Raw genomic sequence first — 18,368 nt, forward strand, 5'->3', positions numbered from 1 at the left:
TGTGTTGAGGACTTACAGTGTACCAGCCATGCTGGTTGAGGGGGCTGACAGTGTTACTTTGATGCCTCCTATTTCAGTGGGAGATCAGGCTGATGGGGACTGGCAACTAAAAACAGCACCCAAGATTTTTAAGGCAGTGAAAGTATTCTGTATGATACTGTAAAGGTAGATTATACATTATACATTTGGTAAAATCCATAGAACTATGCAATGCAAAGAGTTGAACCCTAATGCAAGCTTTGGACTTAGGTGATAACAATGAATAATACATAATAATATAAACTAAATAAAAATTTAATATAATAATCAAATGTAACAAAGGTACCATACCAGTGGAAGATGTTAATGGGAAACTGAGGGGTTGGGAGAGAGGATACTGCTGGGGGGCAGGGGGTGTCTATACTTTATGCTCAATTTTTCTATAAACTTAAAACTAGTCTAAAATATAAACTCTTAATTAAAACAAGAAACTCATTACCCAAGAAGTGACAACTAATGGGAATTGATGAGGAACAAGTAGACGAGGACAGGAGTAAAGGTAGAAAGTCTGATTGCGAGGACTTGCCCCTGTCTTCACCCTCTGTCATTTCTCTCCGTCCTGGAGACGAACGTACCACCACTTTCCAGCCTCCTGCCATATTGACACAGTCTCTCCTGTCATTCCCAAGGCACCAGAGTTGGAAAGTCAAGGAATTTCAACGGAAAGTCATTTTTATATTGAAGATGAGAGTGACGCTGACTGAGGAACTGGAAATGGAGACAGGACCAGTTATGGATGGTGAAGTCAAGTCAGAAATGGAAGAATCTGATAGGATCCAAAACTTCCCCAAGCTGGACAGAAGCAGTAGACATTCCCCATGGACGGGGTTGGATATCTCTACATCCAGTTCCCCCAACTTTAGGAGTGTGTCCCCAGTAGCTCTCTGAAGGCTTACTTCTCTTATTCTTGGAACTGATTTCTTCTTGCTTGTTAAGGGCCCCTCCTGGAACTGAGAGGAGTGAGTAAGAGAGGAAGAGGAACCCAGGACCACTTCTTGGACAGTTCCCTTTGGCAGTCTGCCAGGGTGGGTTATAGCACCACAGAGGAAGCTCTGTGGCACAATGATGTGTGGACTTTTGTACCAGTTTTAGGAGGCACCATAAACCATTGTTCATTATTGTCCAGACTGCAGTTTCTCACCTAGAATCCTGGATGAGAAAAGAAGTCAATCCCTATAGTTTTGACACAGGCTTAGAAAGAGGTACTATCATGTATTTAATTAGGGTATTTCACTGTAATTAAGAATGTCAAAACTGAAAAGTTGCTCTGGTTTGATCTGACTTTCTGGTAGGTACTATCATCCCATTGCTCTACCTGTTAAATTCATTGAATAAGAATTATTTTGGGGTCTTTTACCTAGAAATCATTGGCATCCCTGTCTTTGATCTCCCTGCTTCCCCAGAAGATGTAAAGGAATTTTTCCTGATCTAAGTTTGGGTCTAGAGAAGTCCTTAGGTTGGGGAGAATATGGGGCGGGAAAAGCAGTGGCCACAAAGGGAGCAGGCCTGATTGTTGGCATGGGGGCAAAGGTGAGGGCAAAGCCTGAACCACGAAGAGGTGGATAAATATTTGTGAATGTTATGTCCTTCACTGTTTTCAGAGGGGTCAACTTTTTTGGCTGGGATAAAGAGAAGATCAGATCTAGAAAGCAGTGATTCAGATCACGGAAGCACCGAGGCAAAGGACGTGTTCAGACCTCTTTCCTCTGTCCTGTTTCTTCCCGGAGTAGGTGAGTATCACCCACAGCCTATAAGGTCTGATGTCCGGGGTGATTAAAGTTCCCAAGGGCTAAGACACTTCCTAGCTCTGACCAGTCTCGGTGTCTCTTCATCCCAGGCCTCTCCCCGCTTCCCAACCTGAGCACTGCTTCTTTCCAGCAGGGCTGTTCTGCTGACCCACCATGGTCCAGGCTGTGCTGCTCCTTTGCTGTGTTTTCCTGTCCCCAGTGGCTGCCTTTCCAAGAAATGGCCAGAAAGGAGCCTTGAACTTCCAGCCGTCTTTCACAGAAACTGGGCATGCTCTGAACAGGCTCTCCAACCAGATCCCTCTCCCAGATCCCAAGACCTGCCAGGATCTTTTGGGCATGGCCTCCTCCTTAGCCCCTCTGCCTGAGTACCTATCCAGCTTAGCTCTGGAGGTGGTCCTGGAGGAGGTTGGCTGCCCAACTGAGGCCCACCTTCTGCAGCTTCAGCTTGTTAAGATGGGAGGAAAGGATACCACTGAAACCCTCATCCGTGAGAGTAAAAAGCACAATGAGGAGGAAGGGACTGGCATTACTACGGTTGTTCTGAGGGATCAGGGAGGACCCCCAGGGGAGCTGAGGCGGGTCCAGCGCTCAGTTACCCTTCCTGAGGCATGTAGGCTTGAACATAGGTGGGTGCTCTATGAGACAGCAAAACTGATAGCTGAATTTGCTGACAAGCTTTCTTCTACTGAGCTGGTAACAGAACTAAAGGCTTCTGCCATTAATGTCACCCAGAAGTGCACGGATGAGTCTTGGAAGCATTTGGAAGCAGTAGGGAAACGGCTGATGAAAAGCCCTGAGGCTAAGGGCCTCACGATGCCTATAGAAGATCAGATATACTTTGCCAAGCGTACCATAACCCTTCTGCTGCACATTATACTGGAACATATACAGGAAGCTTCTACAGGCTTCATTGGATAAGGAGAGCCTGTGAGGCATCATATTTCCTTTCTCAAAGGTCTCCGATAGGACTGTACACAAGGACTGAGCACAACAAGTCGTTAGAAATGGACAGAAGTATGCTATTCTTTTGATCCTAGAGCTAAAAGACATGTGACCGGAGCCAGCTTTGTCCCCTCTCTTAGCAAGTCCTAGCCGCTATTTTTTCGCCCAATTTCTCTCTCTTTCAGTTGTCGAATACTGTGGATTTATTATGTACTAGACGTGAAGGATATTGTGACCTTTCCCCATTCATGTGCCATTCACTTTCTAATTGCCCAACTGGGTACTGTAATTTGCTTATGTTAATTTTTAAACTGAAAAGAGAAATTAAAAGTTGCTTCTATATCAGAATCACAGTTACTTGATCTCTCTTAACTCCGGGTCTCCATGGCTTCTTTTGTGAACTAGCAATAGAATGTGGCAGGGACATGTTGGAAATGCCAAGGTCTTTTGAGGCTGAGTGTGTGACAAGGGGACAAGGTTCAGTCAGTACAAATGGACAAACATTTGTAGGAGTCATGCCCTTGCTGATCACTGGGGAAAGCAACCATCTTCCCTCCTCATGGGACAGAGAGCTGGGCAGAGTGGGTCTAGACCTACTAGAGCAGTCTCACTTCTCACTGACTGGATTTTGTGGTAATTTGGGGCCCCATAACTGCATGAAATGAGGTCCATGTGAAGCAGAGGAAGTCCCTGGTGATCTGGATGGGGAGACCAAGAAGAGAAATAAGGTCCCATTCCTCATTCCAGGCCCCAAACTTAAAACAAAGAGAGGCTGGGGGTTGTTGGGTAAGATGTCCTCTGACTGAGCCCCGGGCTCCTTCAGACCACAGCCCAAGGGAAACAGTTTGAGTGTTGTCTTCCATTCTAGCGTAGTCCGATCCAGCTAGGCTTCACCGAGACCCATCATGACCTGCTCCTTTACTGCCTCCTGCTGTACCTTGTGGTTGTCACTTCATGTGGCACCCAGAAAAAGACCTTTTTCCTCCTCTCTGGGGATCTGGCCACCCTCTGCAGGCTCTTGGTTTTGCCAGATTCTGCTCCCAAAGCCCTTGCCTGGCCTCACCCACTTTGTCCTCCACCAAGCACGTCTCTGGAGCAGGCTGATCACCAGCCTGATTCCTAGACCCTGAAGCTTCATCTTTACAGCCAGAGAATAGGAAAGCCGTACAAGGTGCCACACGGACAGCAGCACAGAGATGGGCTTCGCAGGGGATTCTCTGGTCTCTGTTCTGCAGCTAGTAGGCAGGGAACCTGCCTAATACAGGGATACAGGGAAAGAAAGATATGCCTTCTCTACCCTAGAATGTTAGTATGAGCAAGAGCAGCGTGGTCCAGCTGTTGCCAGCAGTGGGAATGTGCTGCAAAGTCAGGCACAGCTTTGTACTCTGCTGCTTTTTTTTTTTTTTAACATTTTTTATTGATTTATAATCATTTTACAATGTTGCGTCAAATTCCAGTGTTCAGCACAATTTTTCAGTCATACATGGACATATACACACTCAATGTCACATTTTTTTCTCTGTGAGCTTCCATAACATTTTGTGTATGTTTCCCTGTGCCATACAGTATAATCTTGTTTATCTATTCTACAATTTTGAAATCCCAGTCTATCCCTTCCCACCCAGTACTCTGCTGCTTAGAACTACTTCAGTAGACCAAGGAGTGAGGCTGAGGTGGGGCCATAGACCTGAGCTGCAGCCTTCTGATGATCACGCAAAGGTTGTCTGGGGCCCAGGGGTTACTGGTGAGTTCTGTGCTTAAACCTGCAGCGAAGGCTGGGGTTCAGCAGCTGATCCAGTATTACTATGAGAAAGAGGCAAATACCCCTCTGTCAGAGACTGAGGAGGAGGGGTTGGGAGGCACCACAGATGTAAATTGCCCAGGGGTGACAGACAACAACCACGACGTCAGAGGACAAGGCTCCTGAAGAAGTGAACTCAGCTCCTACTCATTGTGGGCCTTATTCAAGGACACTGTTCCTAGGAATCTTACACTTCGTATAAATAAAGGGGTTACACACAGGAGAAATTAAAGTGAATTAAAAATTATCACCAACTCCTTTGTCCTAATCCTCAGATATGGAATGAAATATTCAACTATGAGTATGTCACTCTGTCATTATCCATTCTAGTGAGGAGAATCCTCTTACCTCAAAAAAAAAAAAAAAGTTTTCCTTCATAATAAAATTGTGTGGCTTCTTAAATCACACATATGTTTTCTTTATTCTATTAGGTTCTGTGTACTGTAATAAGTCTAGGTTTCCCAAACAAAGATCCGATGGCCCCAGCAGCAAGAATGCTGCATAGCCCAAGAGATCTTTCTTCGATGTGCTAATCTGTGCATTGAAAATCAGAGGTGACATAAATCTTAACAGTCTTTGCTGAATTTCCAGGTGGTTTGAATGAGAATGATCCTCTGATTAAGGAAGGGAAGAGGGACCTGGGGGTGAATTAGAGCCAATTACAACCTTAGGAGTTTTATGACTTCTTGCACAATTTCTAGACCACTGCTATCCAACAGAACTTTGAAGGACGATGGAAATGTTCTGTATCTGTGCTGTCCAGTATGGTGGATGCAAGCCCCATATGTCCATTGGGCACCTGAAATGTCAGTAGTGCGACTGAAAAACTGAATCTGTTTCTTTCCATGTTTTAAATTATTAATCATAGTTTTAATTCTTGGTATTACAGGACAAGGTCTCTAGGTGTTACAGACTGAATTGTATCCCCCTCAAAATTCATACGGTGAAACCCTACCCCACAGTGTGACTACATTTGGGGAGGGGGCCTTTAAAGAGGTAGTTAAGGTTAAATGAGATCATAAGAGTGGGACCGTAATCCAATGGGACTGGTGTCATAAGAAGTGGAAAAGACAGCAGGAATGCATACACGCAGAGGAAAGGCCGTGTGAAGGCACAGCCAGAAGGCAGCCATCTGCAAGCCAAGGAGAGATATCTCAGGACTAACTAAACCTGCCAATTCCATGATCTTGGACTTCTAGCCTCCAGACAGTGAGAAATAAATTCCTTTTGTTTAAACCACTCAGTCTATGGTATTTTGTTATGGAGTTCTCACAGACTGACGCATTAAGTATAGGCATTTTTCACCTATTTTCTGGTATCCTGTGAGTCCATTCAATCTGAAAAATTTTTCTTCTTCATTCCCCTCCTCCAAAAAGAACCTCTTATAACTGAAGAAAATAATTTTCTCACTTCCTCTTTTTTTAGTTTAGTTTTTTAAAATTGTGGTGAAAAACACATAACATAAAATTTACCATATTAACCATTTCTAAGTGTACATTTCAGTAATATTAGCTATTCGCATTGTTGTGCAGCCTGTTTCCAGAAACTTTTCATCATATAAAATTGCAAATCTGCCCATTAAACAGCAACTCCCCATTTCTACCACCCCTCAGCCCCAGCAACCACCCTTCTACCTTCTGTGACTTTGACTACTCTAGATCTCTTCCTCCTCATTGCAATTTCCTTGTCATCTTTTCTAAAATATACCTCAGCAGCCTCAGGGCCATGCCACCCACACACCTAATTTACATTGGAGTCATCCTCATCTTGGGCTACTTTTCATTCTCCAAAAGAGGCTTTTTTCATGCTTCTAAATGGCTAGTTATGCCAGTCCCTCTACTGGAAGGTTTCGATCACACACACACACACACACACAGATACACACACACGCATCCCAGTTGTCCTCCTGATAAATCTCTACTTTCAAGAGTCAGCTCAATGGTCACTTCTTTTGAAAAGTGGTCCCTGTTACCCTTTGAACCTATGTAGAAAATGTGGCAGCTGGGCTCTGTTCATTGCACTGCTATAGCACCAACCCTATAGCACATCTGCTACTTCTCCCCCTAAAGTGTGAACTTCTAGAGGGCAAGAATCCTGCCTTACTCACTTTTAGATCTTTAGCATCCATTCAATAATTTATGCAATTAACAAGTATATTTTTGGGCCAGCTGGAGAAGTAAGTGGTCAGAAGCACCTCCACCCTACCCTTAGCACAGCCCCAATGCCACCTGTGCTTTGTAACCTATAATAGTGTAATAGCTGTTGTCAAATTTGAGTGCACATGAGAATCACCTGTAGGGATTGTTAAAACCCAAATTGTTGAGCTTATTCTGAGTATCTGATTTAACAGGTCTGGGATATGGCCCAAGAGTTTGCACTTCTTCTAAGTTCCCAGGCAATGCTGAGGCTGGTGGCTCTGGGATCACACTTTGAGATCCACTACCCTATAGCCACTGGGGGGTACTGATCCATGTCTCTCTCCTCCTTGTAATGATCCCTGCTCTGCTACCCGACTCCAAGGCCTCTCTGGAGACTCATTCTCACTCCCCAGAAAACTCAGAGTCCAGTGTTTGGTTCAGTGGGAGTGATGATTTAACCCACAATCTGATAATCTGATTTCCTCCTTTTTAATGCTACCTATAGACCCACTTCAGAGGCATAGTTTATTAATATTTAGATGTCCAACTATCCTTATAGAATTTTTCTATAACTGTATATGCACATACATTTTTAAGCAAAAATAGGACTTTATTGTTCATACTAGCTTGAAGCCTGTGAACCCTTAACCAGTCCCCCATCCCCCCATCCTGGACTCATTCTTAATTTCTGGAAATAAATTTCCAGAAGTGGAATTTGTGGGCCAAAGGATATACACATTTTTGTTGTTAGTTGAGCCATTCATCTCTTTGTTAAAATGAAAAGAATTGCTTTGTTTTTTTCTGGTTGTAAATGTAATACATTCACATTGCAAAAAATTTAGCCAACTTAAAAGAAAAAACAGTCCCTCAAGTCTGATCACTCAGAAATCACTTCTGTTAATTTTTTGGCTGAGGTATATTTTACTTATAATAAAACAGGGGATAGGGGTATAGCTCAGTTGGTAGGGTGCATGCTGAGCCTGCACGAGGTACTTGGTTCTATTCCCAGTACCTCCATTTGAAAAAGGAAAAAAAAAAAAGAGATACCTGTAATAAAACAGGCAGATTTTAAATGTACAGTTCGAAGCACTTTGACACACACAAAAACAAGCACACACAAAGATAGATACATAGATAAATTACCACATCAATCAAATACAAAGCATGTCCTTCACTTTGGAATGTTCCCAGTTAATTCCACTCCCCGCCCTCTTCTCTCATGACTCTCTCCCCACATACAAACATTGGACTAATTTCTATCCGTGCAGTTTAGTGTTGCCTCTCTGTAATTTCACACACATGGAATCACAGAATATGTCTTCTCTCGAGTTTGACTTCTACTCAGCCGTCTATGATTTATCAGTGTCCTTGCGTGTATATCAGTAAATTAGAGCTTTTTAATGCCGAGTAATATATCAGTTTGTAAATGTATAATGGTTGTTTTTAAAATTCATGTGCCTGTTAGTGGATATTTGGATAGTTTCCAATTTGGGGCTATTATAGATAAATATGCTATGAACATACTTGTCTTTTATGGGACGTGTGTTATCATTTCTCTTGGGTAAATATTAAGAAGAAAAACTGCTAGGCAATAAGGTGTGTATATATTTAACCTTATAAGAAATTGCCAGTTTTCCAAAGTGATTGTACCAATGTATGAAAGTTCTAGCTGATTCTCATCAACACACTTGACATTATGTCTTTCTAGTTTTAGCCATCCTAGTGAGTATCTCCTAATGGTATTAATTTATATTTCTTTGATGACTTACTGCACATCTTTTGGCCATTGTTACCTCCTCTCTTGTGAAGTGTCTGTTCAAGTCTTTTGTCCATTTATAAAACGGAGTTGCTTGCTTATTTAATATTGTGTGTCTATATGCATATTGTATGTATCATACCACTGATATAAATTATAGTGGCATATGGTCCTCCTTCAGTATCCGAGGGGGATTGTTTCCAGGACCCTCCGCCCATACCAAAATTTGCAGATGCTCAAGTCTCTTACATAAATGTCACAGTACAGTTGAGCCTCCATATTCCAGGTTCCACATCCATGGATATTGGCTGTTTATCCCTGATATAAATTTCACACACATATCATATGTGTTAGAAATCCTTTGTCAGATATATATTTACAAGTATTTCCTTTGCACTATGCCTTGCCTCTTAATTTTCACAGCAGCAGAAGCTTTAATTTTGAAGTCCAATTTACTGATTTTTAATTTTATGGTTAATGCTTTTTATTGTGGTAAAATATACATAACATAAAATTTACCACTTTAACCAATGTAAGTGTACAATTTAGTGACATTAAGTACGTTCACACTGTTGTACACTGTTACCATGTCCATAAACAGAACTTTTTCTTTATCTTTCCAAACTGAAATTCTGTACCCATTAACACTAACTCCCCATTCCCCACTGTCCTCTGTAGGTACTTCATGAAAGTGGAATCATATAATATTTGTCTTCTTGTGTCTAGCTGACTTCATTTACCACTATGTCCTCAAGTTTCATCTATGTTATGTAGTGTTCAAATTTCCTTCCTTTTTAAGGCTGAATAATATTCCATCGTTATGTATATACCATATTTTGTTTATTCATTCATCTGTGAGGGACATTGAGGTTGTGTGAACTGGTATTTCATTGTGGTTTTGATTAGCATTTTCCTAGTGTTTGGTAATGTTGAGCATCTTTTCATGCGCTCGTTGGCCATTTGTATGTCTTCGTTGGAGAAATGTCTGTTCAAGTCACTTGCTCATTTTTAAATTGGATTGTTTGTTTGTTGTTGTCAAGTTGTAGGAGTTCTTTATATATTCTGGATATTAGCCTCTTGTCAACTATATGATATGAAAATATTTTCTCCCATTCTGTGGATTATTTTTCACTCTGTTGTTAGCGTCCTTTGATGCACAAAAGTATAAAAATTAATTAATTTTAATTTGAGTTTTTAATGAAATCCAATTTATTTATTATTTCTTTTGTTGCCTGTGTTTTTAGTGTCACATCTGAGAAATCACTGCCAAATGCAAGGTCACGAAGCTTCCTCCTATGTTTTCCTCTAAGAATTTTAGTTTTAGCTCTTATGTTTAAGTATTTGATCCTTTTTGAGTTATATTTCATATTTGGTATAAGAGAAGGGTCAAACTTTATTATTTTGCATGTGGATATCCAGTTGTCCCAGCACCATATGCTCCATTGAGTGGTTTCAACACCCTCATAAAAAAATCATTTAACTATATCCACAAAGATTTACTTCTGGGTTCTCTATTCTATTTCATTGGTCTATGTGTTTATCTTTATGCCAATATCACACTGGGTTTTGTTTAGTTTTTTTTTTTTTTTTTTGCAAATTTTCTTTTCTTTTTTTTAATTAAAGTTTTTTGTTTTTCTCATTGATTTTTATAAGTTCCTGATATATTAAGCATAATTTCTTATCCACATATCTGAGTTAGGGCAAAACTAGAATTACTTTCAGAAAATACTTGCCCAAGCATATTGTCTTGGGAGACAAACCTTGTTGAGTTGTGTGTCCTAGTTGGTATCTTCATTTATAAGAAAAGGAATTCTCTCACCGTAGCAAAAGCATACAAGTATGGCTTTAATTGGCCTTGCAGAATAGCTCCTATGAGGTACTTGTCATTAAGACAATAGCACACTCTTTCCATTAAGGTAGTTTTGTAATAAATTTTGAAATCAGGAAACAAATCCTTCAATTTTGTTTTCTTTTTCAAGATTGTTTTGGCTATTTAATGTCTCTTGAGATTCCATGTGAATTTTAGTTTGGTTTTTCTATTTTGGGGGAAAAAAAAAACCCACTAGGATTTTGGCAAGGAGTGCATCAAATTTTTTAGTCTCTTTGGGTTGTAATGACATCTTAAGAATAGTAAGTCTTCCAGTCCATGGGCTTGATGTCTTTCCCGTTATATATGCCTTCTTTAATTTCTTTCAGCCATGTTTTGTAACTTTCATTGTACAAGTCTTTGGCCTCCTTGGTTAAGTTTATTCCTAATTATTTTATTCTATTTGATGGCTGTTGTAAAAAAATTTTTTTTTATTTCTTTTTCAGATTTTCCATTGTTAGTGTATAGAAATGCAACTAATTTGGGGTGTTGATTTTGTTGATCCTGCAACTTTTCTTAATTTGTTTATTAATTCTAACAAGTGTGTGTGTGTGCGCGAATATTTAGGGTTTTCTACATATATGATCATATCTTCTGCAAACAGAGATAATTTTGCTTGGATGTTCCTTTTTTCTTTTTCTTGCCAAATTGCTCTGGCTAGAACTTCCAATACCATGTTGAAAACAAGCATCTTTGTCTTGTTCCTGATCTTAGAGGAAAAGCTTTCAGTCTTTTGTCATTGAACATGATGTTAGCTATGGGTTTTTCATATATGGCTGTTATTATTGAGATACTTAGTTTTTTCTATTTCTAGTTTGTTGATGTAAAATGCCTTTCTGCATCAATTGAGATGATCAATTGAGATGATTTTTTTCTCCTTTATTCTGTTAATGTGATGAATTACACTGGTTGATTTTCATATATTGAGCCACATTTATATTCTAGAAATAAATAAATGGTGTGTAATACTTCTAATATGCAACCATATTCAGATTGTAAGTGTTTTGCATTAATATTCTCAAGAGATACAGGTCTGTGGCTTTCTTTTCTTGTAGTGTCCTTGTCTGGCTTTGATATCAGGGTAATGCTGGTCTCCTAGAATTAGTTATAAATGTTCCCTCCTCTTATTTTGGAAGAGTCTGAGGAGGATTAGTATTAACTCTTCTTTAAATGTTTGGTAGAATGCACCAATAAAGCCATTTGGTCCAGGGCTTTCCTTTATTGAGAAGTTTTTTACTGATTCAGTCACCTTACTAACTGTAGGTCCATTCAGATTTTCTGTCACTTCATGATTCAGTCTTGGTATCTTGTATGGTTCTAGCAATTTGTCTGTTTCATCTGGATTACCCAATTTACTGGCATACACCTATTCATTGTACTCACTTAAAATCATTTTTGTTTCTGCAAAACAAGTAATAACATTCCCACTTTCATTTCTTATTAAATTGAGATATAGTTGACATATAACTTTATATTAGTTTGAGGTGTACAACATAATGATTCAATATTTGTATACAATGTGAAATGATCACAATAAGTCTATTTAACAACCCTCGGCACACAATGATACAATGTTTTCCTTGTGATGAGAACTTTCAAGATTTACTATTTTGGTAATTTTGGAATATAAAATAGAGTATTATTGATTATACTAATTAATAATAATAATTATTATTATACAGTATAGATACCATGCTGTACATTCCATCCCCAGGACTTACTTATTTTATAAGTGGAAGTTTGTGCTTTTGACCTCCTCTATCCATTTTGCCCACTGCCCACCATCTGCTTCTGGCAATCACCAATCTGTTCTTTGTATCTATGAGTTCAGTTTTTGTTTTTAAGATTCCACATTCCACTTATGATATAAGTGAGATCATAAAGTATTTGTCTTTCTCTGTCTGACTTATTTCACTTGGTGTAATGCCCTCAAGGTCCATCCATGTTGTCACAAACAGCAAGATTTTATTCTTTTTATGCCTGAATATTCTACTGTGTGTGTATATATATATATATATACACACACACACACACATACACACCACAGTTTCTTTATCTATCTATTCATTGATGGACACTTAGGAAGCTTCTCTTGTAAATAATAGAACTGCAATGAGCATGGGGGTGCATATACTTTTTCAAATTAGTGGTTTCATTTTCTTTGGATAAATGCCCAGAAGTGAAACTGTTGCATCATACAGTAGTTCTATTTTTAATTTTTTGAGGAGCCTCCGTACTATTTTCCATGATGGCTGCACCAATTTACATTCCCACCAGCAGCGCACAAGGGTTCCTTTTTCTCCACATCCTTGCCAACACTTGTTATTTCTAGTCTTTTTGATAATAACCATTCTAAAAGGTGTGAGGTGATGTCTCATTGTGGTTTTAATTTGCACTTCTCTGATGACTAGTGATACTGAGCACCTTTTCATGTACCTGTTGGCCATCTCTATGTTTTCTTTGGAATAATGTCGTTCAGATCCCCAGCGCATTTTTAAATCAGATCGTTTGTTTGTTTGTTTTTTTGCTATTGGATTGTATGAGTTCCTTACTTATTTTGGATATTGTCCCCTTATCAAATGTATAGATTGTAAGTATTGTCTCTCATTCAGTAGGTTGTATCTTCATTTTGTTAATGGTTTCCTTTGCTATGCATCCCACTTTTATTACTGATGTTAGTAATTTGAGTTTCTCTCTCTCTTTTTTTTAATTCAATGTAGTCGAAGGTTTGTCAATTTTGTCGATTTTTTTTTAAAGAATCAATTTTGGAAAAAAAAGAATCAATTTTGGATTTATTGATTTTATCTATTGCTTTTCTATTCTCTGTTTTATTTATCCTGCTCTAATCTTTATCATTTCCTTCCTTATGCTAGCTTTAGGTTTAGTTTGTCCTTCAGTCTTTAGTCTTCTTTAATCACTTTTGATAATTGTTTGTAGTTTTCAGTGCACAAGTTTTATACTTCTTTTGTTAAATTTATCCCTAAGCATTTTATTCTTTTTGATGCTATCAGAAATGAAACTATCTTGTAAATTTAATTCTCAAAGTATTCACTACAAATGTATATAAATGTAATTTATTTTGTATATTGATCTTGTATTCTACAACTTTGCTGAACTCACTTATTTTAATAATTTTTTGTGTGGACTCTTTGAGAGTTTTCTATACTGCAATATCATGTTATCTGCAAACTGAGATATTTATTTCTTCCTTTCTAATCTGGATGTCTTTTATTTCATTGTCTTGCTAAGTCACTCTGGCTAAACCCTCCAGTACAATGTTAAATAGAAGTGGCAAGAGTAAGCATCTTTGTCTTGTTCCTTCTTTTAGGAATTTTATGTGGTTTTTTGTTTTGTTTTTTATCTTTCCTTGCTTTTTTTTTTAATTTTGGGGAGAGGTAATTAGATTTATTTATTTATCTACTTCATTTATTTTTTTTAATGGAGGTACTGGGGATTGAACCCAGGATCTCGTGCATGCCAAGCACGTGCTCTACCACTAAGCTACACCCTCCCCCCGAATTTTATGTGTTTTTTAACAGCATTTTAATTAGAATTGTTTTTCTAAGTTAACTTTTCAATGTATGCTCCTAGAACACAGAAATATTTTTATATTAATATCTTATCCTGTCACCTTCCTAAATTCACTTATTAGTTCTGGTAGTTTTTTTAAAAAATTTGGCTCTTTAGGATTTCCTACATAAACAATTATGCTGTTTTTAAATAAATACAGTTCTGATTCTTCTTTTCTACTTTTACGCCATTAATTTTTTATTATTGCCTCATTACACTACTTAAGACTCCCAGTACAATGGTGATAAAGTGGTAAGCATAGATATTCTTGCTTTTTGATAGATTCTAGGAGAAAGGGTTAAATATTTACCCTTTGTTACGTTGCTTCACAGAAACTGTAGAGTCCTCGGGATTCCCCAGGGATTTAGTGTCTGGTCAGTTCAGTAGGGCTGAACCCCTTCGCACCTAGTTCTTGCTACTTCCAATTTTGGAAGTGTGTCCTTACAGATCTCCCCCTCTTCTTTCTTCTGTCTGCTCTTAGTTGTCAAGGGCCACTCCTGAGAACTGAGAAGTGAAATAAATAGAGGAAAGGACTCTGAGCCCCCGCCCCACCTCTGGCCTGTTTTCTTTGGCTGTCTGTCAGAAGTGAGTGACAGCACCAAAGAAACTTTTTGCCGTAACGCTATGTAGGAATCTGTACCAGTTTCAGAAGGCATCCAATACCTTCTTTCCCTAATTTTTGGACTGTAGTTATGGCTAGACCCCAAATGAAACCAAATGTTTGGAGTTTTGGTTAGATTTGGAAAGTGTTACTACCTAGCTGATGAACATGTTTCATTTATGGTTTGCATTGGAATTAGAAAAGTGAGAAATAAGAGTTGCACTGATTTCATTTAACTTACCAGTCTTTTCAGTTTTCCTGGCCTCCACTCAATGTATCTTTTTGAAAAAGAACTTATGGAATGTTTTGGAGGTCTCTTACCAGAGATCATCAGCCTTTCTGCCTTATCCATTCTCCCCTTCAGAAGATACAGAGGAACTTTTCCTCATCTCATGTATAGGATCCAGGGTAAAACCTTAGGACAACAAGGATACGGGGCAGAACTAGCAGGGCGAAAAGGGGAAAGGCCTATTTGTCAGTATGGGCCAAAGGTGAGGAGGATAAAGTCTGGACCTAGAAGAGATGTATAAATATTTGCAAATGCTATGTCCTTCACTGTTTTGGGCACTGTCAGCATTCTGGCTTCCTCGTGATTCTGGCTGGGGTAAGGGAGAAAGAGCAATTAAAAAATTCAGAAAAGTCATCCCAGTCATGAAGATACCAAAGCAAGGGAGATGTTTGGACTTTTTTGTTCCTCTGGCTTGTTTCTTCCTCAAAACAGTTGAGGATCTCTCATGGCCTTTTAAGAGTGGGAGTGAAGTATGTCCAGAGTAACTGAAATTTCCAAGGCCTGACACTTCCTAGCTCTGACCAGTCTCGGTGTCTCTTCATCCTAGGCCTCTCCCCGCTTCCCAACCTGAGCACTGCTTCTTTCCAGCAGGGCTGTTCTGCTGACCCACCATGGTCCAGGCTGTGCTGCTCCTTTGCTGTGTTTTCCTGTCCCCAGTGGCTGCCTTTCCAAGAAATGGCCAGAAAGGAGCCTTGAACTTCCAGCCGTCTTTCACAGAAACTGGGCATGCTCTGAACAGGCTCTCCAACCAGATCCCTCTCCCAGATCCCAAGACCTGCCAGGATCTTTTGGGCATGGCCTCCTCCTTAGCCCCTCTGCCTGAGTACCTATCCAGCTTAGCTCTGGAGGTGGTCCTGGAGGAGGTTGGCTGCCCAACTGAGGCCCACCTTCTGCAGCTTCAGCTTGTTAAGATGGGAGGAAAGGACACCACTGAAACTCTCATCCATGAGAGTAAAAAGCATGATGAGGTGGAAGGCACTGGCAATACTATAGTCATTCTGAGGGATCTTTGGGGGACCCGCAGAGAAGCTTGGATAAATCCAAAACTCAGCCACTCACCCTGAGGAGTGTGTTAATGATGGTGAGTACACCCACTGGAGTGGCTGGTCTACCTGTTAGCTCAGATGGTGGTTGAATTTGCTGAGAAGCAAACAGCTTCCATGTTGCTAGCTGATGACACAATTTAAAGCGTTGCTATCAACAACCCCTAGAACTGCAGATATGAGTCTTGGAAACATGTTGAAGAATTAGACAAAGGCTGAAGACACCTCCACGTTATGGGCCTCTCAGTGTCTATAGATGATTACAATATAATTTATCAAATGTTCCACAGTTATTCTGAAGTGTTTTGGGGGAAACTGTTTCAGGAATTTGTCCAGATTATTTAATTCAGATATTCAATGTCACCTAGGTGACAAGTCTGATTTCCCACGACTCTGTTCAAGGATGGAACACAGTAAGTAGGCAGAATGTTGGACACCACTTAGGACAGATGCATGTTCTTTATTTCATCCCAGTGCTAAAACACACAGGTGACTGGTATTAACCTTGCCCCTCTCCACTTAGTAGCTCTCAGTCCTTATTTCTCATTCCATTTTCCCTTTTTTTCTTTTCTTTATTTCAGTTATCCTATGCTGGGCATGTAATAAGCATGAGAAATATTTTGACTTGTTTTTCATTCATCTACCCTGTGCTAAACCCCCAACTTGACAATATAGCTTGCTAATTTAATTTTTAAACTGAAAAGAGAAATAAAATAAAAGATCATGAAAGACATCTAATCTGTTCTGATTCTGTCTCCTTTCTCCTATCATGGACTAGAGTAGGAATGTGGCAGGGAATTATAGGAAATGCCAAAGAACAGGGTTTTAGGTATTGAGGTTGAGTGTGACAAGGGGACGAGGTTTGAGAAGCCAGCACAAACAGACAAATATTTGCAAAGATTACATCTCTTACTGGTGATAGGGGAAAACAAATACCGACTTTCTTCATGGAACAGAGGAGTAGGCAGAACAGGATCGAGGAGCTACCAAACCTAGCAAGGCAGTCTCACTTCTTAATCGCTGGACTGTGTGGTAATTTGGGATCCCCTACAAATGGGTGCAAGTAAGGCAGAGGAAAACCCTGATGACCTGAAGATTGAGAAGGCCAAGTGGGAACAATTGGGTTGCATTTCCTGTTTCTTAGGCCTTTACCTGAAAAGAACAGAAGTTTGGAGGTAATAGATGAGATGTGCCCTGAGTCCTGGGCTCCTTTCAGACCACAGCCCTTAGGGACATGGTTTGTATGTTTCTGGTTTCTCCCCTCTCCAGCTCACTCTGTTCCAGACATGCGTGGCCTCAGACTCATCATGATGCTGATTGAGCTACTTCTTTGCTACTATCCTGCACGCTGTGGATGCCATTTCATATGGAAACCAGACAAATGTCTTGATGCATCTTCCCTCATCCTTGGGATCCTGGCCACCTTCCTCAGACCCCTTGTCTTGCCAAATGCTGCTCCCAAAGTCCCTGCCTGGCTTCATCCACATGGCCCCTCTACCCAAGTTTCTGGTAAGCCTGCCACTGATGATCGCCCTGGAGGAAACGGGCTGTCAGGCTGAGGTACGGGTCCTGCAGCTTCAGCTCTATCGCCAGGTGGGTGTAAATGCTACCCAGATCCTCATGAGACATCTTCAAGAGCTCGAGAAAAGCAGAAGCACAGGAAGGAGAGTGTCAGTGGATGCCCTGGCCTCTGCTCTGCAGCTGTTGGCCAGGGAGCATCCAGGCCCACAGAGGGCCCGACGAGCCTTCTCTGTCAAGGACTGTGAACAGGAGCAGGAGCAGGGTGTGTACAATACAGTCCAGCTGTTGCCGGTAGTGGGAACCTTCTACAGCCTGGGCACAGCATTGTATTATGCTGCTCAGAACTGCCTGGACAAGGCCAAGGAACGGGGCCAAGATGGGGTCATAGATCTGGGTTATGATCTTCTGATGGCCATGGGTGGGCCCAAGGGACTACTGATCGGTATTGCACTTAAACCTGCAGTGAAGTTTGGGGTTCAACAGCTGATCCAGTATTACAGTGAGAAAGAGGCAAACACCCCTCCACCAGAGACCAGCAAGGAGGTCTTGGGAGACACCTTAGTTGCGAGTGACCTGGAAGAAACAACTACCATGGTCCCTTTGGTATCAGAACTAGTCAGTTCAGCACCTTCCTGGAGTTGGAACTTATTCAAGGGCTATGGCTTATAATCTGGGTATGGGAATCTTGGGGTATAAAAGAAGGTGGTAAACACAATTACTAGATCTCGTATTCTGACAAGCTCTGTGTGTGTTCAAAATCCAAATCTCTGAAACGTTATCAAGGAGAAAGGCAGTGCTGTAAAATGTAGGAACTTTAAAGTTTGCAGTTTGGCTGAGGACTTGGTTTTGAATCCAAGCTCCACTTGTTAGAGCTTCAGTGATCGCTGACTAGTAACTTAAATTCTTTCTCCAAACTCGGTTTTTAAGATTTCTAAAGTGAGGATGATTTTCACTTCAGTGGGTTATGCGGACATTAAAAACGATACGTTGTACTAATGCTTAGAACGATACCATCAATAAACAGGTTTCTGTTGTTCTTGTTGTTGTCGTTAC

General features: G+C 40.3%; 1 protein-coding gene and 1 non-coding gene across 2 annotated transcripts; one reads left to right on the forward strand and one right to left on the reverse strand.

The window, feature by feature from the left end:
* The first annotated feature begins 1,596 nt into the window (after window positions 1-1,596).
* APOF (apolipoprotein F) lies at window positions 1,597-18,352 on the forward strand. The gene is given in 3 exon segments (XM_032493070.1): window positions 1,597-1,769; window positions 17,064-17,130; window positions 17,132-18,352. Coding segments are annotated over 3 exon segments (1,074 nt in total). The 5' UTR covers window positions 1,597-1,615; the 3' UTR covers window positions 17,985-18,352.
* On the reverse strand, window positions 13,731-13,802 carry TRNAA-GGC. Its single transcript has one exon. It is a non-coding gene; the product is annotated as a tRNA-Ala (tRNA).
* Window positions 18,353-18,368: the final 16 nt, after the last annotated feature.

The sequence above is a fragment of the Camelus ferus genome, chromosome 12 (genome assembly GCF_009834535.1).
Source record: "Camelus ferus isolate YT-003-E chromosome 12, BCGSAC_Cfer_1.0, whole genome shotgun sequence".
NCBI lineage: Eukaryota > Metazoa > Chordata > Mammalia > Artiodactyla > Camelidae > Camelus > Camelus ferus.